Below are 26,248 nucleotides of genomic sequence, written 5' to 3' on the forward strand. Positions count from 1 at the left end.
TAGTAATGGTCTTTTCTCATTAACTGTCCTTTCTACTCAAGAAGTGGCCAACTATCCTTTGTTGTTAAAATTGAACTTGAATCATTTATTTGTCTATTGGAAAAGACTCAGGCTTACATAGTTTATATTCTATTTTTTTATTTTCATATAATTGTAGATAGTGTTGTTATTTAGGAACTTTTGGATATAAATATGTCTTTTTCTCCACGGATATCTGGACAGCATACTAATACTGGAAGTGTTTTTCCAAGAAGAAATAAGTGCACTCTCCTTTTCTCAGAAAATTGTGCCACTAAACGATGTTATATAAACCTCAGCCCAAATGACATTTTGTTTCTTGGTTATTTCTGTTATTATTGTTTTCCTACTTGTTATGTGTGATTGTGTCCTGCCATAATTAAAACAGGGTATCCATGTTTTCTATTTTAATTTTGAGTTAAAGTGAGGTTTTACAAAAATTTGTAAATAAACTCTATTCTGGACTAATCCCAATCATGTCTCCGGCAGGAAAGCTCCTCTGGCGGCCGATGTGCCCAGGCTTGGCTATAGTTCCTCATCCAATCACAAGTACATTCCCCGGAGGGCAGTGCTCTATGTACCTGGAAATGATGAAAAGAAAATAAAGAAGATTCCGTCCCTGAATGTAGATTGTGCAGTGCTCGACTGTGAGGATGGTGTGGCCATGAACAAAAAGGTAATGGCGTAGTTTTTTTTTTTGCTAAGGATGGGAAAAACAAATGGATTGAAATGTGGTACTTTCCTGGGATCATTGGCTTGCTTATTTGGAAAGATTCGACTGCTCTCCCCTTTTGCTGATGACTAATCTATCCTTGACTCAGCCCTTGTATGGGTTCTGAATGTGTGTGTGTCTCTTTTCTCCAGGAGAAAGGAAGAATTATGTCCTTCAGGACATGTAGCTATGTGTGTGTAAAAAGAAATAGTCACAATCCTTTTTGCCCCTGATATTTGCTAGTTTGGATAAGTGACTTGTTCTTAGAAATGTAGCATAAATTTTTCAGGCCAGTAAGAAGCAATTGGGAATTTATTTCATTTATTTATTTTTTTACTGCCAGGTATATTAAGTAGTGGTCTTATCTCTTATGGGAAAAGTGCCAAGAAAATAAAAGAGAGTTTCTACAGATAAGTCACCATTTTCTCTACTTAATTAAAGGGAAACTGTGCATAGAACTTAGGGTTGCAGCTTTTGGCTGATTTCCACATGGCCTGACCAGAGAAATGAGCCTTAGAAAACATCCAATTGTAAACAGGTACAAAAGATTCTTGCTGGATGGTGGCATTGTGGGGGCTTTTAACTCGTTTTGGTTTGCTTAACTTCATTTTCCAGGTTTTTATACTGAACATGGATTTTTTTCAATAATTAGATGAGATATGTAAATCATTAGAACAATAACTACTGTTTGCATTGGACTTTCTTTGGTAAAAGCATGCTTTCACTTGACTTTTATCTAATCCCTAGACCAGTGATGGCAAACCTTTTGAGCTCGGCGTGTCAGCATTTTGAAAAACCCTAACTTAACTCTGGTGCCGTGTCACATATAGAAATTTTTTGATATTTGCAACCATAGTAAAACAAAGATTTACATTTTTGATATTTATTTTATATATTTAAATACCATTTAACAAAGAAAAATCAACCAAAAAAATGAGTTCACGTGTCAGAGGTTCGCCATCACTGGCCTAGACAGTGAGGTTGAGCTGGGAATGGGTTGTGGGCCCGGGGGCAGAGGAGCTGACCATCTCAATATGTGCCTATTGGGATAGTTTCTTGCCTTAGGTGAATAGCATGGCTGTACTATACAACTTTCTTGATTGATTGCTTTTCTTAGAGATTCTAGCAAACAAATATTTGCTTTAATTTTTTAAGAAACTTAATTTCTAGCATCTTCCTAATGGTCAATCCAAGGCTTTCCAAGTATTTGGGAAAGGCTTCGAATAAGCATGTGGAATTTACTAGTGAAGTGTCTACTCAAGGTCTCTGACATGCACTGAGGAAAATACAATTAATCTTCTTTCTGCCAGAGATTAAGGTAAATCGGCCTTTTCTCGAAGGACATAATGTGACTCCAGCATGCTCCCTTCCAAAACTCATGTGTGCACACTAAGATGAGATACTAAACTGTAATTCCAGTTCTTTGTGGCCCAGGGCAATTCACTTTACTTCTTTGCCTCAATTTCTTATCTATACTGTGGGATAACAAAATCTTCTTTGTCAGGGACAGGGATTATTAGGAGAAAAAAAATGTGATAAAATGCCTCTGAGTAGCTTGATTTCCTATAGGAAATAGATTAGATAAATCCTGCAGTAATCATGATTAGAGGGGAATTTATTTGGCATACAGCACAGTGAGGCATTCAGTGCCCTCATAAACTTCTAATGACATCTCTTCACATGTCTTGAGGCCATCTTCCCATACCCACCTGAGGATGTGTCCTGCCATCCAGATGAGTTGGAAATAGGATTTGTTATGGCCTCTCATTTCTTTTCTGTCCATCTGTGTTCCTAAGCTCATTCTTGTACCCAGAACTCATTCTTTTTTTTATACATTTTTTTTATTGATTTTAGAGAGGAAGGGAGAGAGAGAGAAACATCGATGATGAGAGAGAATCATTGACTGGCTGCCTCCTGCATGCCCCACACTGGGGATTGAGCCTTCAACCCGGGTATGTGCCCTTGACCGGAATCGAACCTGGGACCCTTCAGTCCGCAGGCCGACACTCTATCCACTGAGCCAAACCAGCTAGGGCCAGAGCTCATTCTTGTACCTGGAACCTAGGAGAGGAAGGGGAGAAAAGAGTTTATGATAGACACGCTGTGCCTGCCATCCTGCCATCTGTGTCTTCATCAGGACACTCCGGTTCTCCTAATACACTTAAACTTCACATTAACTAATAGACACACTGTTTTATGCACGCTGAGCTTTTTTTAAAAGAAGTTCTTTTTAAAAAAAAATATATTTTTATTGATTTCAGAGAGGAAGGGAGAGGGAGAGATAGGAAAATCAATGATGAAAGAGAATCATTGATCGGCTGCCTCCTGCACGCCCCACACTGGGGATCGAGCCTGCAACCCGGGTATGTGCCCTTGACCAGAATCGAACCTGGGACCCTTCAGTCCACAAGCTGACGCTCTATCCACTGAGCTAAACCGTCTAGGGCTGCACGCTGAGCTTTTAATCAACTAAATTTCCCTTTCTTATCCACAGAAAATTCTGCCAAACCAGACTAATACTTGTAAAAAAAAATTTTTTTTTTCTTAAAATCTCTATCCAGGATTTAATTTTATCTCATGTATTTCATTTCATAGCCCTAGCCTGAAATATTGTTAAGTTCTTTGTGGATTTTTATTTCATCATCCAACATTTATATTATCTGAGTATTTGACCAGTATACTGTATGAAATTTTAGCAACTTTCTGATGAAAACGTTGAAGAGGTTGGAGCCAGGTCCTGCACAAACATGCCACTAGGAAATTCTGTCCCAGTTTATTTACCAAGCATCTACATAGTGCTGACTAAATGCCGGGCACTGTTCTAAGGGCTTTTTGCATAACAACCCAGTGAGGTCGTAGTATATTCCTTCAACAGATAAGGAAACTGAGGCATGGAGAGGTCAACACAACTCTCCTAAAATTCAGTCTTTTCACAAGGATATTGTAAGAGATTTTTATCTAGTGTCATTTCAAAATGAAGACCTTCCCTACACACCTTTTATGAATACTTTCTCCCCATACACCTTTGTGTCGCCAGAAAAATGAGGTTAGCTAAATGAGACTCGACCTTGAAAAACCCACGTCAGTACCTAGTTGTTGCCACCTTCTTTTTGAAATGTAGAGACACAAAACTGGTAATAGGTACCATTTACTGAGTGTTTTCTGTGTATATTAAATGCTTTATATTTTATTTCATTGAATCTTTACAGAAAAGTTTTGAAATATGCCCAAGGTCATAGTGCCAGTAAGTGGCAGAATTGTATCTCCTAGAATTTTTACCAATAATCAGCCTCGAGTTTATCTGTCGGCATATTCCATAAATAACCTTTTTCCCCTTTCTTGGAAAGCTCTTTCTTTTTTGTCATCTTTGGGTGTTCCTTGGTTTTTAAAGATTATGACAGGAATTCCGTGTTCATATTTGCAAAGTCTTTCAGCGTCCTGGGACTATAATTCATTTAGACCTGGGATTTCAATTCATTTGAAATGTCTAGATAAGTCTGACACTTCTCACATATCTCACATTATTTTTTCTGTCTTGAAGTCACCTCTTAATCATCTTTCTTGTTTAAATATTATTTTTTAAAATATTTTTTATTGATTTTAGAGAAAGAGGAAGGTGGGGGAGGGAGAGGGAAACATTGATCGGTTGCCTCCAGCACACACTCCAACTAGGGACCAAACCCGAAATGCCGGGCGTGTGCCCTGACCAATAATGGAACTGGCGACTTTTCAGTGTACCAGGCAACACTCAACCAACTGAGCCGCACTGGCCAGATGGAGGAGATAGAATATAGACCACTTTCAGTGTTCTTATTTCTTATGAAACACATGTTAAACCTGTCATTTCAGATGATCTAGTTATACATATAGTTTTGCTAAACTGAACTATTATTGCCTAGTTCAACTTTCTTGGTATTATTAAAACATAGTCACTTCATTTGATATCTCATTTTATTTTTTTAATTTTATTTATTGATTTTTAGAGAGAGAGAGCAAGAGAGAGAAAAACATCAGTATGTTGCTCCACTTATTTTTGCACTCATTGGTTGCTTCTTGTATGTGTCCTGACTGGGGGTCAAACCCACAACCTTGCTTTATCAGGGATGGAACACACAACCTTGGCACATTGAGACAATGCTCTAACCGAGCTACTAGGCCAGGGCTGTATCTCATTTTATTAATAGACTAACCCAGTATTTCATTTGACTGACTCTGTGGCTTGTAATGAAAACAATAGGAGTTTTCAGAGCAGTTTCTAAGTATATAATACCTTCCAGCGGGCTCTAATCCTGGTCTGCTAATCCAATTTGTGTTTAAGCAGCCCCTTCATGTCCAGGAAGACACTACCACTCACCTTCCCAAGCATGGGTGATGAGAAGGCTGTCCCCACTTCCCGCTTATCTCCTCCTCCTCGTTGTTAAATGCACGAGGAGATGAGGCCTGTCTAAGCCCTTGCTTGCTGGGACACAGTGAAAATAAGCCAAGTAATCACGGATTCCTGGTGAATCTCCATGACACTTGGGGGAGGCCAACACGGCAGAAATGGAGTAACTAGAAGCAGGATTCCAGGGCTGCTATTTTTATTTATTTACTTAAGTATTCAATATTTAAGTTTAAATATGTAAATGTAAACACTCAATATTTAAATAAGTATCGAGTACTTACTCAGCCAGGCATCATGGCAAGCAGGAGGGTAACAAAGATGGCTGCATGGCCCCTAGCCTGGAGGGGTCAAAGGCAGGTGGTGAGACAGGAAAAATAGTAAACAATTGTAAACTCACAAGATAGGTCTATAAAGATGCATACTTTTTATTATCATTTGATTCTAAGTATTTTTAAATTTCCATTTTGATCTCTTGGTTGAGCCATGAGATGCATAAGCATGCTTCACAAACTCTCTGTGGTGAAGAACTAGTTTGGTTATTTTTATTTGTTGTTGTTACTTTGCTTTATTTTTAAAGCATTTCCAGTCTATTGTCGAATTACACTTTTGCAATCCCCCCCCCCCCCAAAAAAAAGAACTGCTAGAGAATTAAATGCAGCTTGAGTGTCATAGCAATGCCACTTGCTATGGCAGTTTCTAAATTCCCACTCCCATTTCATTCTGACCCTGCAGTGGTGTGGTCATGTCAGAGTTTGTGGGCCAAGAGTGGTCCCAGACCAGTGGTTGGCAAACTCATTAGTCAACAGAGCCAAATATCAACAGTACAACAATTGAAATTTCTTTTGAGAGCCAAATTTTTTAAACTTAAACTATATAGGTAGGTACATGGTTATTAACTTAATTAGGGTACTCCTAAGCCGGCCTTTGCTAAAAACGTCCTTAATCTGATTGAGGTACGTTCGCTGAGGTCAACCCCTTCCAACTCTTGCCGGGAGCCGGTCCATGCTTGCTGTTTCAAGGGACCTGGCATATATGGCATACTGTTCTTAATATGTTTGCTCACCTTCTTGGCACTATGTGTTTTAACCAAGGTCTCTGAGAAAGGTTGTTTCCCCAGGTAGGGATTTTCCCCTGAAGTTAGGGAGGGAATAAAACCCCTCAACTAAGTGCCAGGCGGGTAATTAATCACTTTAACTACGAACAATCATGCTTAAGCTACATAATCTTTACTCCCTGGACTGGAGATAAGAAACGCCCTAACCTTTGTAATAGAGATTGATAGGATTGAATCAACTGGTATAAATACAGATGTAACAAGACAGAAAGAGACAGAACTTAGAAGACAGGACTTAGAAGACAGAACCAAGAGAGACAGAGCCTAGGCACAGAACCTACACAGAACGTTCTCTAGAGACAGAAGAACTTCGCTGGAGAGAACATGGCAAAAGATCCTGGACAGAAACTGGCCTCAGAACCTAGAGACAGAACCTAGCGAGAGAACATGGCAAAAGATCCTGGACTGAACCTGACTACAGAAATTGGCAAGAGAACCTGACTAGAACCTGGTGACTGAACCTGGCTGGAGAACCTGGACAGAACCTGGCTGGAGAACCTAGCGAGGGAACATGGCTACAGAACCTAGCTGGAGAACCTGGAGAACCTAGCAAGAGAACATGGACACAGAACCTGGCTGGAGATCCTAACCAGAACTTCGCTGGAGATCCAGACCAGAACTTCACTGGAGATCCTGACCAGAACTTGGCTGGAGATCCTGGCTAGAGATCCTGGCTAGGCTGCTGATCAACTGAACACTATCTCTGTGTCATCCCTTCTTTGCCAACTCCGTCCACACCTTTGGGGACCCCTGGACCTGCTGGGGTCGGACCCCAGCAAACTCTCCCATCCACATTCGTCTTGTATACTTGTTTCGTCTATCTCCTTTCCGAAAACCGACTTCTGCGCATGGACCATGAAGTTTCAATCGCACTGTACGTGCGCGCCCGCACGTGGTATTTTGTGGAAGAGCCACACTCACGGGGCCAAAGAGCTGCATGTGGCTCGCAAGCCGTGGTTTGCCGACCACTGTCCCAGACTATAGTTTGAGCAGGAGGGACTTAGAATTTCAAAATTTCCAAGTGTATGGCTGATATTTTAATTAATTATTTTGTTTCTGACCGCTAGTTAGTGCATGATGGTTACCAAATGTGATCTGAATGATGCAGTTTTTGGAAATGTCCTACTGTATGGCCTATCACATGAGCCATTTTTGTAAATGTTTCATGAGTGCTTAAGGAGAATGTGTATTTTCTGTTTACTAAAAGCAGAGTTCTCTATGTTTTCCAGTAGACCAAGCTTGATAATTATGTTGTTAAAATATCCAAATCTTTACTGATTTTCATCTGCTTGATATATATCAATTATTGGGGCTAGTTGAAATTTACTCTCCAATGGAAAATGCCAATTTGGCTCTGTTGTTCTATCAGTTTTTGCTGCTTATAGTTTGGGCCTATATTATTAGGTGTATACAAATTTGGAATTATTATATCTTCCTGGTATATTGAATCATTTATTATTATGCACTGACACTCTTTATCCCCCAACATGGTTTTTGTTTTAAAGTTTGTCTATGTGGTCTGATATGAATACACCAGCTTTCTTTCGGTTAGTGTTTGCCTAGTACATTGTTTTCAGCCTTTTGCTTTTAACTTTTCTATATATTTGTTTTAAATATGCCTCCTATTGTTTTTAAATTTTTTATATCCATGTGGACAATCTCTGTTTTCTAACTGAAACAGTAATCCACTTAGTTTAATGTAATTACTGATAAATTTAAATATACCATTATATTTTTGTCCTGTTTTCCTCACCTGTTCTGCTTCTTTTTCTCATATTTTTTGCCTTTTAAGATTATTTGACTTTTTTGGTTTATTTTCATTGGTCCATTTTTCCTCTCTTTAGAGTTAGAAGTTATGACTATATTTCTAACTTTTATTGATCACCCTTGAAATTTTACCAAATATACTTAACAAAGCCTAAAATTAACCTGTATCTTCTTCCTGGATAACACAAGAATTTCAGAAAATTTTAAATCCAATCATCTGCCTTGTAGTTTGTGTTATTTTTGCCCAGTATTGTAGTTATCTCTTTTAAACCTATGAATTTTGCATTATTAATATCAATATTTTTTATATATGTAGTAATTATTTATATTAACCTACATATTTTACCACTTTCTCTGCTCATTATTCCTTCTTGCATCTTCAGGTAATCTTTCTCTCTCATAATGTGCATCTTTCAGAATTTCCTTGTAGCCAAGGTTTGTTGATAGAAAGCTCTCACAGTTTTTGTTTATTTGAAAATATTTTTACTGTCTGCATACACAACTCTAGTTTGACAATTATTTTCTCTCAGAACTTGGAAGATATTATTTCATTGTCTTCTGGTTAGTATTACTGCTATTGAGAACTTTGTGTCATCTGAAAACTAGGTTACTTGTCTTTTCTTCCTTGGCTGGTTTTTAAGATCTTTGTCTTTGGTGTACTGAAGGTTTACTAAAACATTGACTACAGTTAATTTACTCCTTCTTCTCTCCCTTCTCCTTTTCCTTCTTTCACATAATATAAGTTACTTTTTCTATATTTGTGGGTTTGTGTCTTTTATCAGTCCTTTAAATTTCCACCCTTAGTACTTTAAATGCTGCTTTCTAGTCCACCCTTTTTATATTTTCCTTCAGAGATGCCAAATAGACATGTTTAGGAGCTTTTTAGTCTATCTTCTTTGTCTTTTAATATATTTTCATATTTTCTGTCTCCTTTTATCTCTGTGCTATATTCTGTATTAATTCTTCATATCTAAGCAACACTTTTCTAATTCTTTTTTCAGTTGTGTCTAATCTGTTTAACCCATCCTCTGGTTATATTTTTCATATATGGAAGTTCTGTTTTATTATTTTTCATATCTGTTGAATGTGGAAATTTCAAGATTTTTGCATCTAAATTGCTTTGTTGTTCACTGATTCATACTCATTGTATGAACCCATATTGATTGGAATTAATTCTTGGGAATTATAAGGGTCTAGAATGGGCAGGTTTTCCTCCAAAGAGAATATGTGTCTGCCTGGAGTCAGAATAGTACTAATCTAAAGTTGCAGTTTATTTTCCCTACCTTCCAGTTGTTGCAGGCTCAGAACTTTATACCAGGTCTGATAGAGGCTTTGGTTCCTAACTTTTTAATTTTTTGACCTCTCGTAAATCAGAATTCAACTTATTTGTTGTCATCATTTTACATTGGCCTCTGGAAAATGACCTAACCTTCTTATGATTCCAGCAATACATTAAAAAGTGCTTTTGTTGAAATTTATCCGTTTCACAGTAGGATGGCCCTTCAGAGAATATGGTCTGTCTGCCACATTGCCAAAAGTAAAGTACCCATTCTTTTAAAAATTTTATTGTAAACTTGAACAAAATTAGTCTAAAGTTTATTCTTATACATAAAGAGTCAAATAGTTATGAAATAAAGCAGGCCCCTATCTATTATTTCATTTTCCCTCTCCAGAGAGAATCCCTTTTACCTCTTCTAGCTTATTCTTACGGAATTCACTCCATATCTCTAAATAATATACTTCTTGATTTTTCCCCAGTTTTAGGCATGATATTGACTCCCTGCTATGGGATTTGTCTCTGTCCCCATTATCACCTTATCCCCACTATGCGTGAGCCATCCCTCAGTTGTCTCATTACAACTATATGTAACTTTGATGAGATTAGTATTCAGTGTATAAACTGTTTAGAGTTGAACTATGTTGTAATAAACTAATTACCTTTCCTTTTCTACCAACCTATTTTTTTTTCTGGCTTAGTTTTCTATTCAGTTGCCACTCATTTAACACCCACCTCTTCACTAGTTGTCTAAATCTCTTCATAATATGTTCCGCAGAAGCGCCCAGTATTTTATCATTTTCATCTCCTTGAAGAAATCTCTCTCTGAATCTTCTGATCCCCTCAAGTCTGGACTTCGACTCCTTCCCCTCTCTCTTGTATTAAGATACCCTGTTTTCTGTGTCCCATGGCTTTGTGTATCTGGTATGCTTTCTTGTTTGGGTGAGCACAGCCTCTAATAATTCCTGAGAAAACATTTCCCTCTGAAGACAGAAGCAACTTATATAAACATAAACTCATATTTTTTCTAATTTGATTTGTAAAGAGCGGGGATAGGTCAGGAGTTTATGGTCAGATGGGGTCTTATACTGACCATTTAAGAAGTCAAAGGAGGAACTCTAAATTGTGATTCAAGAAAGGCTTTTCTATAGGAACCTAAGCTAATGAAATCTGGGATGTCACTTGTGGGCAACTTACTTTGATACAAACAGCCTGGTTCAGTGAAAAGGGTAGGATGCTTGGCAAGTGAGGACCCTTTTGAATTTCCCTATTTTAACCCTTTCTGGCTAGGGAACTCGAGGCCTGTCATCTCCTGAGCCTCTCTTTCCTTATCAGTCCCCATGAGATGGGTGACAATGAAACCTGCCCTGCCTGCCACAGGACCAGCTGCGAGACTCAGATAGAAAATCACTTTGTAAACTCCTAAGTGCTAAATAATATTGCTTTTTAAAAAGCTACAGTGTCATTTCTAAAGGACTAAAGCTTAGAAATTTTAGGAAAATGGATGGTGAGCACATTCTCTTTCACATAGAGGAACATATTTGATGGCCAAGAACACAGACTTTGGAGCTGAACTGTGTCTGGATTCTGTTAACTTCTCATCCTAAACAGTGTGGCATTGGGCAGATTACTCCACCTCTCTGCCTCAGTTTCCTTTTCTGTAAAAGAAGGGTAATCATAGTAAAAATAGTATTTACTCCGCAAAATTATATTAAATTGGCTGTTTAAAAAATATATATTTTTATTGATTTCAGAGAGGAAGAGAGAAAAAGAGAGAGAGAAACATTAATGATGAGAGGGAATCATTGATTGGCTGCCTTCTGCACATTGGACCCAGCCCGCAACCCAGGCATGTGCCCTTGACTGGAATCGAACCTGGGACCCTTCAGTTAGCAGGCCAACACTCTATCCACTGAGCCAAAACAGTAATGGCTAAATGGGCTATTTTCTAAGTATTTAGAACAGTGCCTGGCACATAATAAGTGCTATATGTGTGTTTGATAAATACCTAAATAGCAGTTGTACTCCTGGGCACAGATCTGATGTATAATTCAAGTCTCTGATGATTGCTTAGAATGCCCAGGTATGCTGGTATTGATTCATACCTTAGATTCCTGCCTGTCATAGGGTAATATATTGGCACAGATAGGAGTCTGCCAAGTTTGCTGTTGTTTTAACCTTCGCCCTAAACTATTGTAGACAAACAAGAAACTCTAGAGACAGCAAATCTGCCTGCGAGGGCCTGGGCCCCGTGAGAACAGTTCAGAGCAAGAGAGAGCTGGGCTGAGGCCTGGGTCCTGAGCAAGACCCATTCACAGTGACTTTATCTGTATGGGCGACAGGCAGCAGGACTGCCATGGGGTGGGGGATGGCCTCTCTGAGGAGAGCTGCCTTAGCAGTGTCCAGGGAAGCCCCTGGCCCATAGGGGTAAGAGCAGGGACTCCCTTCCCCGCTACCTGCTCTGCCTGGCACAGGGCGATAGCTGCCAGGAGGCCGTCTTGTCCAAGCTGCCCTCCACTATGAAAAGCAAGAGGAAGCCATTTGCCCTCTGGCACCAGTCAGTTTTTCAGAAGTTCCATAGCATCACACACAGCCCTCCCTGGGCAGTATTCTTTGAATGCTCCTGCCCCTCCATCCGTCTTGGCTATCAGGGCACAGGTGAGACCTTAAGGAAGGTCAGTGGTTGTATAGGCCAAGGGAGTGTGATGGTGTTCCCCACAGTAAGCCACTCTCAAGGTGCCTCTTCCTGAACAAATAATTAATACAAGGACTCCTGTCAGACTCTGCGGAACCTACAGTCATTGCATTTGCGAATGAGTTGCTTATTAAGAAACACCAACTATCAATGAAGGTTATTGGCTCATTATTAATCTTTGAGTAATATGAATGATTTCCTGACATTCCTTGTTTTAAACCAGTTAACTCTTGAATTACTCTCTACTACCTTTATGTGCCATCCGCATGGAAGATCCTTTTCTACCCTGTGAACATATGTATTCTCTTTAATTTGTGCTCTCTTGTTTGATTTCATTTTGAGCCATGTGCGCACACACACACACACACACACACACACACATACATGGACACTAACGTGCCATTTGTACTTACCATATGCACACACAAATCCATTTGGCTAAATGTTAAATACCTCAGTGCTGTCGCTTTGAAATAAATTAGTAGACTAGCGAGGTGTACTCTCCCCACAGGGAGAAAGCTAACTGACGGGCAATGAATGATTAAATGTATACAGGGGCGTGAGGAGCTAACTCTTCTTCAATAGGGGTGTGAAATTAGGATGGGAGGGCTCCTCTCCCAGGGGCCTTGCCTTTATTAAAAGACTTGAGAGCTTGGGAGATTTCTTCAATAGGAATTGGGGTATCTGTGAGTCTTTTTGGAACAGTATGGAAAGCTGAACTGTGCTTAGCAACTCTGCAAGGTCTTTTTGATCCTTAAAGGTTTGGATATAAAAACCTATCCAGGTTCTCATAAAAGTAGTAAAGTATTTTCAGTCTTTTGTCAATCTCTTCATATCCTTAAATAACCTGTCCTCTTTTGTGGAGTAATTGTTTTTAAAACCCAGAAAACAAAATAAAGCAAAATACCCTCAACCTACCCTAATTGTTTTATTCCTTAAAACAAGAATCTTCTTAATGCAAGAATTAAAATATCTCTATTAGGGTCACAATAGTCAGCAATTTCCCTTTAATGAGCTCAACAAAATCTCTTTATAAAGAGATGCAGGCTTCAACTTGTCAGTTATTTCTTTTCCTGCAATTCCTAGGAATCCAATTAAGTAAGACTGAGTATGATCTCAAATATGAAATACCTGACTATGGGACGCCCAGGCATAGGCAATGACAATGAAACAGATCTTTGAGCTCCATCCAGCTCAAAATTAGGATTGAAAGAAAGGAACCCAGCTTAAATGAACTGCAACTTTATAAAAGTGGAAACTGCAGCCATTTCCTCTGAAATGAAGTAAGAAATAGCTTGGAGACTATAGTGAAAATCATTCAACTTACTTATTCCAAGTTTAGCTACCAATTAAAACCTCTTTTTTTTTTTTTTAACCAGGAGACTACAGATGATTTTCACAAAATGAGCCCAAGAGGTTGCAGTTTGCTAAATCTCTGTGACCAAAGAACTTATTCTTATTCCACCAAAATAAAGGGATGACAGCAGGAAATCTTGCAGAGTAACATACTTGATAGCAAAAAACAGTGTTTTATTTCAAGTTTTCTTATTTTAGAGGCCACACTTCAAAATGAAGAATTAAATACCACCATGTTTTCAATAATAAATAGATGGAAATATTTTAAGGCACAATTCAACATTTTTATTTAGAGAGATAACCAAAAAATAATAATATTACACTTTTACCATGTATTTTAACTATACCAGAGCTTCTCAGGTTGGTGATGGAGGTGGTGGTATTGGTTTAATTTCTCCTATAGATATGCTGTCTATTTCAAATATACTTTTACAATTTTTCCCATGTGGTGCAATTGTGCTAACCATTAGTTAGAAATTAACCTCCAAAATTTAGCGGTTGGGCCCTGCTGACGTAGTCTAAGAAGCAGTGTGTTCTTTGGCAAAGTATTGATTAGCTCCAGATAACTCAACCAAAAATACCTTCCCAGACATCTGTCTGAGAGCAAAAGCTTAGTGAGAAAGATGACCCAGTGAGCTGGCCTGAGTTGAAAGTGGGTTTCCCACAGACTTCCCAAGTTTTTTCAAGTGAGAGTTGGGCCCCAAAGGGCTGTTTCCCTAAGCCTATCATCCATATTGTCTAATCTCCCTTCCCTAGTAGCAGGAGAAGGTTGATGGTCTGGCTCAACTGGTGCAGGTTTGCAGGGCACAGGGAGTGTCAAGAGCTTCTCTTTCCTGAAGCTGTGATAGATAGATGCATGTGGGAAGGCAAAGTAGACAGAGCCAATAAATGGGAAAAGCTGTTCCAAATAGGCTTTCAGAGCAGAGGGAGCCTGAAGTAGGTATGTAAAACCCAACTTTGGAGTCAAGACATGAGAGAGAGGAAACCAGATCAAGCACTCCCACTGATTGGGGCAGTCATGGCTCTCTGGGCTGGGAGACACAACTGGGCTTTCTCTGTGTTTCCCCCAGAGACAGATTACACATATAAGCCTTCAACTTTGAGGGTCAGAGTGGGGGCATGCATTATCACACCTCCCTCCTGGGTTGTCTGGAGGATGACAGCCTCCTTGAATTTTGGCTCATTTCTGGGCTGAAGGCAGTTTCCCACAATCATTTTTTTCCACCGGCTGCACTTCCTACCAGGACAGGGACTTAGAGCTGACCATGGTGCTGAAAGGTGCAAGACTTAGAGACCATTTAGTGAGTACTTCGGGTGTGGCAGCACTATCTGCAGTTTAGCTTTCTGCAATTTCAGTTACCTGGGATCAACCACAGTCCAAAACTATTAAGTGGAAAATTCCAGAAATTAACAATTCACAAGATAATTGTTAAATGACTGGTCCACTTACTCCATCATGACAGGATCACACCTTAATGTAATGACTTGTTCCACATCTGCTTCCCTGTTAGACTGTTAGCTTTGTGAAAAGGGTACACTGTATCTTCCACACCTTACCATAGTGCACGCTACGTACCATAGTGCACGCTATGTAGTAGCTACTTAGCAAACATTTGATGAGTAAATGAGTTACACGTGATCAATATAACTTATGTTACATGTATTATTTTAATATTAATAGAAGCACCATAAATCAGTTAAAATCGGGGGGAAATAGAAGCATGTGTTGTGGAAATTATAGTTCTTTAGTATTTCATATTTGTAATGCCCCATATCAGGATTTATATGAAGTTCAGAGTGCACCTTAATCTTTCACAGATGCATCTGTACAGACAAAATGGAACAACGAACTAAGGTCATATTTTGGACAATCTGAATGCCTAAACATGTGTATGAGTGAATTATTGTTAACATATGAGGTTTTAAATCTTGTCCTGTATTTTAGATTCAGGTCTTATGTCAGGAAGGTAGTTCCATTGACATGAAAACAACTCTGAGCATCTCTTTTAGAGGGTGTACAGCATTCTGTGGTCATGGAGCTTGTCATGGCAATTATTACACATTCCAATCAAACTTCCCATTTTGGAGATGAGATTTCTCCCTATTTGTTGTTTGATTTTAGTCAAGCCCTGTTTTTGTCATGTTGTGTTGACATGTAGAAGATTTCCATAGCTGCCATGTTAACTCTTCCAGCGTGTATGTGTTTTGAAACAACACTCCCCAGCTGAGATCTTGGAGGACCGGCCTATTTTGACAGGTCCCCTTAGTCCATGTATCACCAAGCTCGTTCCCTGCCAATATGTTTCACATGATTCTGTGGACATGTGTAGCGCGCCTGTGCAACTTGCAAACACCCATACATTATTACAATAATAATTGGGTTTTGATGCAACTGGAACTCAGTACTACCAAGCTGCCAGCATTTCCTTTTGGCTACCAGTCCTAGGCAGGAAAATTATAGGCTAACTGTCTTCCTGTTTATTGATAAACAAAATGGCCAGCCCAGCAATGGAGCCTGATTAGCAGTTTGCACCCTTGGTGAAAGGATAAACAGAACCCTACTGTTTTCTGTGTTTGACTGCAATTTGCATCTTTAAAGAAGTTGGACTGCCCCGAGATTCATGTTCAACTTCCTAGTGCTTGGAGATTCTTTGATATGTTACATGTCAGCCTCCTTGTTTTCCCCTCCTTCATCTTGAAACAGTACTTGCCAGCATATCTCTGCTCCCATCTGGACTACCATAAGCTTCCCGATAGTCACCTGTCTGAAGGAGGAAGGGTGGGAGGGGCGGGAGAAGAAATATGTCTGTTTCACGGAGCTCGAATTTTACATTCCCAGAAGGCCCTTTAATGCCGATTCAACTCCATTTCTGAAAAAAGCGTGCTGCAGGAATGAGGAGCCAGAGGCAAAAGGGAATCAGCTTACCACTCTCCTGGCTCATGGGATCTTTTGGGGCTCCTTCCCTTATCTTTACCCACCTTCCAAAAAATGCCCCCCCCTTGCAAAGTGAAATATGATATCAGCCTCCTACCTTGAGTTTGGCATAGTGTTTGTTCTATTCTGAAATGTATTCTAACCTAATTAGGTTCTTAAACTAAATGGTAACAGACCAAGTAGTTGACTCCCCCTATAATTATTTTCAAATGACAGAAATGAAGATCATTTTTAACTTGAATTTGCATGATGGAGAAGGGAACATCAATACATGTAAACATGAATTAATCTGTTTAAATAAACTTTTCCCATAATCCTTCCCGTATGTAAACAACATTTGTTCTGCCTTAGAGATATTGTATGATTGGACCCATGAGACTCTGGTTATCCCACTGAACAGTTTCCTTTTATAACTTCAAAAGAAATGTTATGTATTTATTGGAGGTTGTAGGGTGTTAAGTGTAGTTAGACGTAAATTGTACCTCAGCTATTTTGTTAATGCCAATAGGGATTAAATTAGATTTTATAGCTGTTGTGGAAGTCTATTTGCTAGCTAACAAGTGGGGTTTTGAAATCCTGGAAAACATAATCCTATTATAAAACAGGCAGCTGAATTAACATTACCCAGGCAGGTTTTCTTCATGGATTAGCATTTTTTGACAATAACAAAGAAAATAATCAAATTCTATGGGGGGATATTACATGCTTTTCTCAAAAGTCAGAACAGTGAATTGGGGAAAAGGAGCAAGATAAGTGACTAAACATTCTTTTACTTAGACTGTTTCTTTTTCAGAAGAGCACTGAGGCCAGGAAGTGAAGCAGAGTGTGGCCTTGTCTGTAACACGGCACGTGTTCTGGAGTTGGAGATGTGGCCCTGCTGGTGCACGTGTCAGCACCCCACCTTCGGTTGTACATAGTTATTTGCATCAGTAATTCCCTTATCCTGGTTTTTTTATATGGTCCCCAGTGGGCCAAAAATAGTCACTAGAAACCAAAGTCTGTGAACTGAAACAAAAACTGATGCTAATTTTTGTAACATCATAAAAACATTTTCCTAGTTATTGTTAGACCCTAGAATCTGAGAATTTTAGAGCTGGAAGGAGCCTTGACATTTCACCCCCACTCTTATATTCCAATTCCAAATTGTACTTTAAATGCTACAAAAAGATGGATTTCTCTCTCACACACACACTTACACTTATACACACATGTATAGATATAGATTTACACTTAACAATTTATGAGTGGCCTTTGTATTTTTAAAGAAGACACTTCCTTACGGCTTAACCATTGGTTTTGGCTTGCTGGTGAGGGTTATTATTAGAGCTTGCAGGACTTGCCAGTTTTCATTTGCATGGGTATCATCTTAGCAGATAATCACATGGTTATCAATCACTGGCATATCATTGTGCTAGATAATTGCACGGGCATCTATCACGTGTGTATCTGGAGCAAGTCACCACATGAGTGTCAATTCTGTCTACATGGAGGAAGGTAAACGCATTAGAATCAGGGAAGGGCATGTCTTCATGGCAGATAATCACATGGGTATCAATCAGGTTAGGTATCGACGTAGATAATCCTGTGCATATCCATCCCATGTACTAATAGGGATAATTATGTGGATATCAGTCACATCAACACCCTGGTTTTCTGGTAGAGGCTTACATGTGAAGCGATCATGCCATGTCATGTCATGTCATATCATGTGTTTGCTTATGTTGGAGAAGAGCTGCGTGTCTCCAAGCACACACTAGGTCTGGTGGCGGCTGGATGCCTTAAGGGCTGAGGGAGCAGTGCCTTCCTGAGCAGAGCACTGGGATCTCCATGATCCAAGAGCCATTTGAGACTTTTGTTTTAAATCTTTGTCTCCTGAAAGAGTGAAAAATACTCCTGGGAGCAATGTGAATGGGTCTAGAAGACATTTGTGGTTTGCCACCAAGCATGCATTTTTCCTTCCTCAGTGGTCAGTTGGTGATTTCCATTCCTGTCCATGTGGTCTGAGTGTGGCTTCAGCCCCCAGGGAGTCTGGGGTTCAGGGCTAACCCGTAAGTGAATTGCACTCAATTGGCCATAGTAACTGGCTCAGTCCAATCAGAGTGAACCTCAGTCCTGTTGTGGGACGAAAGGATATGTGTGTTTTTTCTCAAAGGATCTCACCTGAGAGGAGGTGAGCCTGGGGCTGCTGCAGCCATGGTGCCTGTGGAGCCAGGTATGTCCAGGGTTCACCACATGGAGCCGAAAACGAAGCCTCCCCAGAGAAGATGGGAATGAGGGATAGAGAGGAACCGTGCCCTGAGAATGTTGGCTGGGGCTGATTCTAGCAGAACCTGAAGTGAAAACACCCCTGACCTGAAAACACTCACCTGAGCCCCTGAAGCCACTTTGGGTGTAAGCCAATTGGAGGTGCTTTTCTGTCCCTGCTTTAGAAAGAACCTTAACAGATATAATCACTTTTTCAGATCCTTTCCTGAGAACAAGCTTTCGTGGGAGCAGGCTCTGTGGGAGCAGACCCTGCTTCAGGGAGGAAGTGAGGGCAGAGGGGAGGCTGGGCTTCGTTAAAGAATAATCACCTTGGACCTCAGCCTGGCCCTGAGCTGCACTTGGCCCTGTGGGAGTGCCCCGGCCTCCTGGCCTCTCCACATCTGAGCTCAAGCTGTGAGTGAGGAACATTTATTAAAGACCTTTAAATGCAGCCCGAATGTTTTCCCCTTTCCCCTGCCTGTTCTTATTACTTGATATTTATCAATATTTATCAAGTACTTACAATGTGTGAGTTATACATCCAAGTGCAATTTCAACCACCAAAACAAATGAAAAAATAGAGACATCCTCATGGCAAGAATGGTACTGTTGTAAGGCATTCTTTTATTGACATTTCAGAGGACAGATTTCTTTTTTAAAAACAGACTGAATGCAACATCTGATGATTTTTTGATTGGTTTGGAAAAAGCCTAACGCTTTATTTTTTATTTTTTAAAAAATACATTTTTTTTATTTTTTTAAAAATATATTTTATTGATTTTTTCACAGAGAGGAAGGGAGAGAGATAGAGAGCTAGAAACATCGATGAGAGAGAAACATCGATCTGCTGCCTCCTGCACACCCCCCACTGGGGATGTGCCCGCAACCCAGGTACATGCCTTTGACCGGAATCGAACCTGGGACCTTTCAGTCCGCAGGCCAACACTCTATCCACTGAGCCAAACTGGTTTCAGCTTAAAAATACATTTTATTGATTTTTTACAGAGAGGAAGGGAGAGGGATAGAGAGTTAGAAACATCGATGAGAGAGAAACATCGATCAGCCACCTCCTGCACACCTCCTACTGGGGATGTGCCCGCAACCAAGGTACATGCCCTTGACCAGAATCGAACCTGGGACCTTTCAGTCCGCAGGCTGACGCTCTCTCCACTAAGCCAAACCAGTCAGGGAAGCCTAACGTTTTAGAAAATAAGAAATAGAAAGAAATAATTCTCTATGAAGTAGAATATGCTGCTACCTTAAATAGAATGTTTCTCAGAAAAGCTAAGGAAAATTTATATGCTTTGTTTACCGAATTCTGTGTGAGTCAAGCAGCTTGTTCCTTTCCCCCTTCAGTTTGTATTTGTATTGAAACTGTCACTTTCTGCATATGCTAAAGTTTGAAATCCAAAGCTAATGGGCCTATCCATAGAAACTCCCAATAAAGGAACACAAGTTATTGAAATCTACACTAATAAAAGAGAAACATGCAAATTGGTGTCACTCTGCTACACACACCAGCCAATCAGGATGAGTATGCAAATAAACCCAACAAAGATGGCGGTTAATTTGCGTATGCAGGCGTGGAGCGAAGACTGAAGATGACTGAAGACTGAAGAGGCTTGGCTTCTCCTCTGCAGCAGGAGCGGAGAAGCCAAGCCTCGCTGCTGCAGCTGGACCAAAGGCCTGGGTCCCGGGTGCTGGAGGAAAACTGGTGCCGGCAGCCAGGGGAAGGAAGGCCTATTGCGCGAATCTTTGTGCAACAGTCCTCTAGTTTACTTACAATTTTACAACCTCATTTTAACTTAGTAATTCCAAATTCTCTTCCTTGCAAACTGAACTCAAACTTTAGAGATAGCAAAATTTACCACTTGTGGTTTGAAACTCAGCACTTTGGTGTGGGAGGAGGGCAGAATCCTGTGGAAGTTCAAATAAACAATAGAATAAAAGTGAGAAAGAGGGGAAAAGGATAAGGCTTGGCTCATTCACAGACTAATCATCTGTTATCATCTGTTAAGTAAGTTCCTCTTGCCAGGGATGTACATGAGTTCTCACCTGCTGCAAGGAGATATTTGTGAAATGAATGCAAGCATGTATGAGTGACTGAGCAAGTGATTTGTCTTTGGCTGGGAGGTGTCCCAAGGGACTTAAGGTCAAGGGTGAGAGTTGTGCTCTTCCCTCTGCCATCCTCCTTCCAGTCTCACCAGGAGCACCATCCCTAGGCGGCCTCCCAGAACCACTGAGATTCAGTGATCTCCCCAGTTCTGTGTTCTGCGTGTGCTACATGTACTTTCCCTTCTGCAACATGCATCGTACCTGTCAGACTTAGGCAGTGTTTGACTTTCATATGACCTGGAAGCCCCATGAGGACGGGGGTTGGGTCTGTATCCCTGTACTCAGCATTCTGCCTGCCTGTGCTGCTTTGCTGCTCTCAGTAGAGGTTGGGTGGCACAGCTGTGGTAGACTCCCCTTTCCCCAACATTGAGCAATGGATATTAAGTTCAGGGAACCTATCCTGATTCAAAGGCTAAGTCTGACTCAGCCAGAGGAGGGTGTTTTAATCCTCCTTACCAGCAATCACTTTTTATAGCCACTGGGTTATCTGGAGTAGCTTGCAGAAGGTTTCTACTAATGTGGTTTTTCCTCTTAAAAGAGAACCATGGCGACTCAGTCTTTCTTTCCTGCTAGCAGTGACAAAGAGGCATATCACCACGGTTACTGCTAACGACAACCTGCCTTAGAACAAAGACAACATTATGGGTGGCAAAGTGGGTACAGAAGCAATGGACATGACGTTGTTGAACTGCTGGCTTTGCCAACCCAGAAGCTCCCTGCCCCCCCCCCCCCCAACTGGATACTGTCACATAACTATCCCTAGTGTTCAATTGAGTCTGAATTGGATTTTACATTCTCTGCATCCTAACGTATCCAAACTGAAATATAGAAAGCAAATGGGCTTTGATGTCAGATATGTTCATTTTGATTCTTTTTTTTTTAATTAAATCTTTATTGTTCAGATTATTACATTTGTTCCTCTTTTTTTCCCCCCCCCATAACTCCCCTCCTCCCAGTTCCTGCCCAACCCTCCGCCCTCACTCCCCACCCACTGTCCTCATCCATAGGTGCACGATTTTTGTCCAGTCTCTTCCCACATCTCCCACACCCCTTTCCCCCCCAAGAATAGTCAGTCCATTCCCTTTCTATGTCCCTGATTCTATTATAATCAACAGTTCATTCTGTTCATCAGATTATTTATTCACCTGATTCTTAGATTCACTTGTTGATAGATGCATATTTGTTGTTCATAATTTGTATCTTTACCTTTTTCTTCCTCTTCCTCTTCTTAAAGGATACCTTTCAGCATTTCATATAATCCTGGTTTGGTGGTGATGAACTCTTTTAGCTTTTCCTTATCTGTGAAGCTCTTTATCTGACCTTCAATTCTGAATGATAGCTTTGCTGGATAACGTAATCTTGGTTGTAGGTTCTTGGTATTCATCACTTTGAATATTTCTTGCCACTCCCTTCTGGCTTGCAAAGTTTCTGTTGAGAAATCAGCTGACAGTCGTATGGGTATTCCCTTGTAGGTAACTGAGTTTCTTTCTCTTGCTGTTTTTAAGATTCTCTCTTTATCTTTTGCTCTTGGCATTTTAATTATGATGTGTCTTGGTGTGGTCCTCTTTGGATTCCTTTTGTTTGGGGTTCTCCGCGCTTCTTGGACCTGTAAGTCCATTTCTTTCACCAGGTGGGGGAAGTTTTCTGTCATTATTTCTTCAAATAGGTTTTCAATATCTTGCTCTCTCTCATCTTCTGGCACCCCTATAATTCTGATGTTGGTACGCTTGAAGCTGTCCCAGAGGCTCCTTACACTATCTTCGCATTTTTGGATTCTTTTTTCATTTTGCTTTCCCGGTTGGATGTTTTTTGCTTCCTCGCATTTCAAATCATTGACTTGATTCTTGCGCTCCTCTGGTCTGCTGTCGGGCGTCTGTATAATATTCGTTATTTCAGTCCATGTATGCTTAATTTCTAGTTGGTTCCCCAATATAACATCGAGGGTCTTATTAGTTTTCGTGTAGATCTCATTAAGTTTATCGGCAGCTTCTAAACAGTTCTTGAGAGACCTTAAAAGTGTGGTTCTGAACTCTATATCTTCCATTGACAATTTTGTCCTGTTTCTTTGTCTCCGCATTTTGTTATGCTTCCTTGGTGCTCCCCCTAGTGGTCTTTGTTCGCAGTCTTATAGTTAAATCTTGATTGTTGTAGCTAATACCAGGGAGGGTTTGACCTCCAGGCCAAGTGGCTATGAGAATCAGCTGTGTCAGCAGTGAGAGAACTTCTGTCCTCTAGGGAGGTGCTAATCTAGCCTTTGCCTGAGGCTATCCGGCAAAGGCCTCTGTGCAGGGCTTGGGCGGGGCGGGTCGCACAGGATCAACAGGGTGGGCCGGAGAGAGCAGTTATGGCAGCTCTCAGTCCTGTCCCCAGGGGCTCTGCCTCTCTGAGTCCCAGCACCCGCTGCAAAGCTCGGAGAGAAAGCTGCACTCGCTCTGACCGAAGCCAGACAGTCCCGCTTCTCCTGTTTGAGTCTGGGTCCCTAAAGACTCGCCTGTATCTGGAGCTCAGAGTCTGCGACTCCCTCCCGATTGAAAACGCCAACCGCACCCTCCGCCACCAGCCCGCTCCGCGCACTCCGCACCTCAGAATTTGACTTCAGCACTGCGCCTCCTCTGAGTGTCCGTATGTGTTTCTCTTTCCTCCTAGTTGTAGGACTTCCACTCAGCCAGCGTTCCTGTGGTTCTGGGTGATGTCCCTTCCGTTTTTTGGTTTCACTTTTGAAGTAGTTGTTCAAAGCAGCAAACTCCGGCGTTAACCTATGCCGCCATCTTGGTTCTCCCAGAATTCATCACCTCATTTTGATTCTTATTGGTGTGGACTTGGGCCTGACTTTCTTTTATTTATACATTCACTTAAAAAAATACTCGAGGATATATTTTTATTGATTTTTAGAGAGATATGAATGGGGGGGGGGAGAGAGAAATATTGATGTGTGTGAGAGAGAGAAACATTGATCAGTTGCCTCCCATATGTGCCCTGACCAGGATCAAACCTGAAACCTAGGTATGTGCCCTGACCAGAATCAAACCAGCAACCTTTGGGTGCATGGGATGATGCTCAACCAACTGAGCCAGTCTGGCCAGGGCCTGACTTTCTTAATATATAGAGTGAAGGAAGTAGTACTTCTACATAGGTTGATATATGGGTTAAATTATATATTAAGACATCTACCAGCCCTGACTAGTTTGGCTCAGTGGATAGAGGATCGGCCTGCGGACTGAAGTGTCCCAAGTTCGATTCCTGTCAAGGGCATGTGCCTTGGTTGCGAGCACATCCCCAGTGGGGGGTGTGCAGGAGGCAGCTGATCAATGTTTCTCATTGATGTTTCTGACTCTCTGTCTCTCTCTCTTTCTCTCTGTAAGAAATCAATAAAATATATTTTTAAAAATAAAAAATAAAACATCTACCCGAATGCCTAAAACAGATTAGGTACTGGACCATTGTTATTTCTTTTTCATTTAGGAGATGTTTTCTGTATTGATCTTGGGGATCTAATCGGTTGAATTAATGAACAAGGAAATGGTTAAATCCCTACATCTTTTGCAAATGAACTGTCAGTTGGTTTACAGACCAGCTTGGGAGTCAGACAGTCGTAGTAACGATTACAGTGGGTTTCACAGCAGCCCCAATTGGAGAACAAATCTGCTAAAGGAAGGTAGGAGGATGGTCAGGTCACATCTAAAGGCCAGAGTTCAGGTCGACCTTTGAAGCCATAGATAATAGGACAAGGAGTAATTGGAAGTGCTGCTGATGTTAATTCTGAAGAAAAGAAGAGTTGAAACCAGAAAAGATTTCAAATAGAAGAGGGAGTGGAATTATTCTATGCTGCTTCAGAGGGCCGAATGGGGACAGAATCCATCAGCGAATGCTGCCCAAGTCTGACGGGTACGGTGCATGTTACAGAAGGGAAAGTAGGATATAGATTTGCACTCAACAGGAGAAAGAACTGTTGAAGAATGAGCAGTGCATGAATGGGAGAGAGCCCATCACCCAAGCAGAGCAGCCTGAGTGCCCTGTCATCTGGCTCCCAAGGGCTCTTGCAAAGATCTGGATTTGATGTTGAACTGTGCAACTAGACGCTTGTTTGGACTGTGACAGGTGGATTCAGAGGGCCTCTCTGTTGGTTTTGCTATCGCTGTTGTTTTTCTGAGTTCCTCCTCTGTTGTCACCATGACCACCACCACCACCCCACCCCCAAAACTGACCTCTCACCTCTGTATGTTTTTCCACACTCCTTTGATGACCAGAGTGATCTTAAACAGGCAGATAGAGTAACAGCATTTGTGCAGCTGCAGTGCCCTATAGTTTTCTGTCTCACCTGCCACAAAAACTAGAATTTTCCCATTTTCTCCTCTTTCACCTAGGCATGGCCTCTAGAAAGTACTTGGTGAGATGCCAATATAATGCTTAGTAAGCTGTTAATGCCCAGGTAAGTTGTTACTGTGATGGATGCTAATACCATATACTTTTTTTGAATTGTGATAACATTTACCATTTTAACCATTTTTAAGTGTACCTTCAGGGACATTATGTACGTTCATGTTGTTACATAACATCACCATCATCCATCTCCAGAATGCTGTCATCATCCCAAACTGAGACTCTATACCAGTGGTTCTCAACCTTCCTAATGCCGCGACCCTTTAATACAGTTCCTCATGTTGTGGTGACCCCCAATTTCATTGTTACAAATTGAACATAATTAAAGCATAGTGATTAATCACAAAAACAGTATGTAATTATATATGTGTTTTCTGATGGTCTTAGGTGAACCCTGTGAAAGGGTCGTTCAACCCCCAGAGGGGTTGCGACCTACAGGTTGAGAACTGCTGCTCTATACCCAGCCTATATAATAAAGAGTTAATATGCAAATTAAACCCCACACCCTCACAGGATGGCTGCCTACGACCAGGCCAGCAGGGGGTTGGTGAGGGACGACCAAATGACTGAACAAGCAGGCTGTGTGGGGCGACCAGACCGGTGGCGGGGGGGACCATAAGGGGCGACCAGGCCAGTGGAGGGAGACAGTTGGGGGTGACCAGGCCAGCAGGGGGGGCAGTTAGGGGCAACCAGGCAGGCAGGCGGATGAGCGATTAGGAGCCAGTGGTCCAGGATTGTGAGAGGCCTGATCCCCTAAACCGGCAGTCAGACATCCCCCAAGGGGTCCTGGATCGGAGAGGGTGCAGGCTGGGCTGAGGGGACACCCCCCCATCTGTGCACGAATTTCGTGCACCGGGCATCTAGTTAAATAATAACTCCCTATTCTCCTCTCCCCCAGCCCTTCAGCCCTTGTTATCTACTAGCCTCCTTTCTGTGTTTGTGAATTTGGCTGCTTTAGGAACTTCATGTAAGTGGAATCATGTAGTATCTGTCCTTTTGTGACTGGCTATCTCACTTAGCATAATGTCCTCAAGTTCATACATGTTGTAACATGTATCATAATTTCCTTTCTTTTTAAGAGTGAATTAATATTCCAGTATATGTACATAACACATTTTGTTTATTGATTCATCTGTTGGTGGACATCTGTGCTGTTTCCACCTTTTGGCTATTGTGAATAATGCTGCTATGAACGTTGGTGCACAAGTATCGGTTCAAATCCCTGCTTTCACCTTTTTGGGATATATTCCCA

General features: G+C 41.1%; 1 protein-coding gene across 5 annotated transcripts in view; it reads left to right on the forward strand.

The window, feature by feature from the left end:
• Nucleotides 1-26,248, forward strand: part of CLYBL (citramalyl-CoA lyase) — a 224,912-nt gene that overhangs the window by 127,918 nt on the left and 70,746 nt on the right. For all 5 annotated transcript variants that reach the window (XM_059685033.1, XM_059685034.1, XM_059685032.1 and 2 more), the window contains exon 2: nt 508-694. In XM_059685033.1, coding sequence (XP_059541016.1) covers nt 508-694 — 187 coding nt within the window. The remainder of the gene's footprint in view (nt 1-507; nt 695-26,248) is intronic.

This window comes from Myotis daubentonii, chromosome 2, assembly GCF_963259705.1.
Source record: "Myotis daubentonii chromosome 2, mMyoDau2.1, whole genome shotgun sequence".
Lineage (NCBI taxonomy): Eukaryota > Metazoa > Chordata > Mammalia > Chiroptera > Vespertilionidae > Myotis > Myotis daubentonii.